General features: G+C 38.4%; 1 protein-coding gene across 2 annotated transcripts in view; it reads left to right on the forward strand.

Annotated features, from left to right (window-relative positions):
* Positions 1 to 711, forward strand: part of kcnh5b (potassium voltage-gated channel, subfamily H (eag-related), member 5b) — a 196,240-nt gene that overhangs the window by 26,821 nt on the left and 168,708 nt on the right. For both annotated transcript variants that reach the window (XM_032500626.1, XM_032500627.1), the window contains exon 4: positions 405 to 533. In XM_032500626.1, coding sequence (XP_032356517.1) covers positions 405 to 533 — 129 coding nt within the window. The remainder of the gene's footprint in view (positions 1 to 404; positions 534 to 711) is intronic.

Genomic DNA, 711 nt, shown 5'->3' on the forward strand with positions numbered 1-711 from the left:
ACAGATGTGAAGCAGTTCTCAGAGATAATGGTTATGCAACTAAATCTTAGTGCAGTGATTCAAAGTAAAGCAAACCCTTGAGACATGTTTCAGTTCATACAGTAAATGAGTTTGGAAAGAAAAATGAAAATACTGAACAGCCTAATATTTCTTTTTCTTCACTTTCTGTAAAGGTAGAACATGAACTTGATCCATTTTGGTCATGTTTTGATTTGGAATTGAATGCGTTGTTCCCAATGCATTGATATTATGGAATTAACATTTGTTAATTAACATTAACATCAACAGCTTGAATGTAATGGACGTTCATTAATATCAAAACGCTACGCACCAATGCTTAGTAAGTAATGTACTTACATTTCCTATTAGGAGGACACAGCTAAGATGTTCTAATGTCTCTGCAGGAAGTCCAGTGTGGTTCTACATGCAAGTGGCTCCCATCAGGAACGAGAACGACAAGGTGGTTCTGTTCCTCTGCACCTTCAAGGACATCACTCTCTTCAAGCAGCCTATCGAAGACGAAACCACTAAAGGTGAGTGTTTCACTGCAGCAAGCAGGTGCTTTTACTCCAATGAGCTTCTCAAACTCCGTGTTTTTGAAGATTATTTTGGGGGTTGTATTATTAGATAATTCCTAGTGGAATAAAAAAAAAATGGATAGCGCCGTGGTGAAGGATCCTACCGAGCCAGCGTAGAAGAAGATTTCCATGG

The sequence above is a fragment of the Etheostoma spectabile genome, chromosome 20 (assembly GCF_008692095.1).
Source record: "Etheostoma spectabile isolate EspeVRDwgs_2016 chromosome 20, UIUC_Espe_1.0, whole genome shotgun sequence".
Taxonomy (NCBI): Eukaryota; Metazoa; Chordata; class Actinopteri; order Perciformes; family Percidae; genus Etheostoma; species Etheostoma spectabile.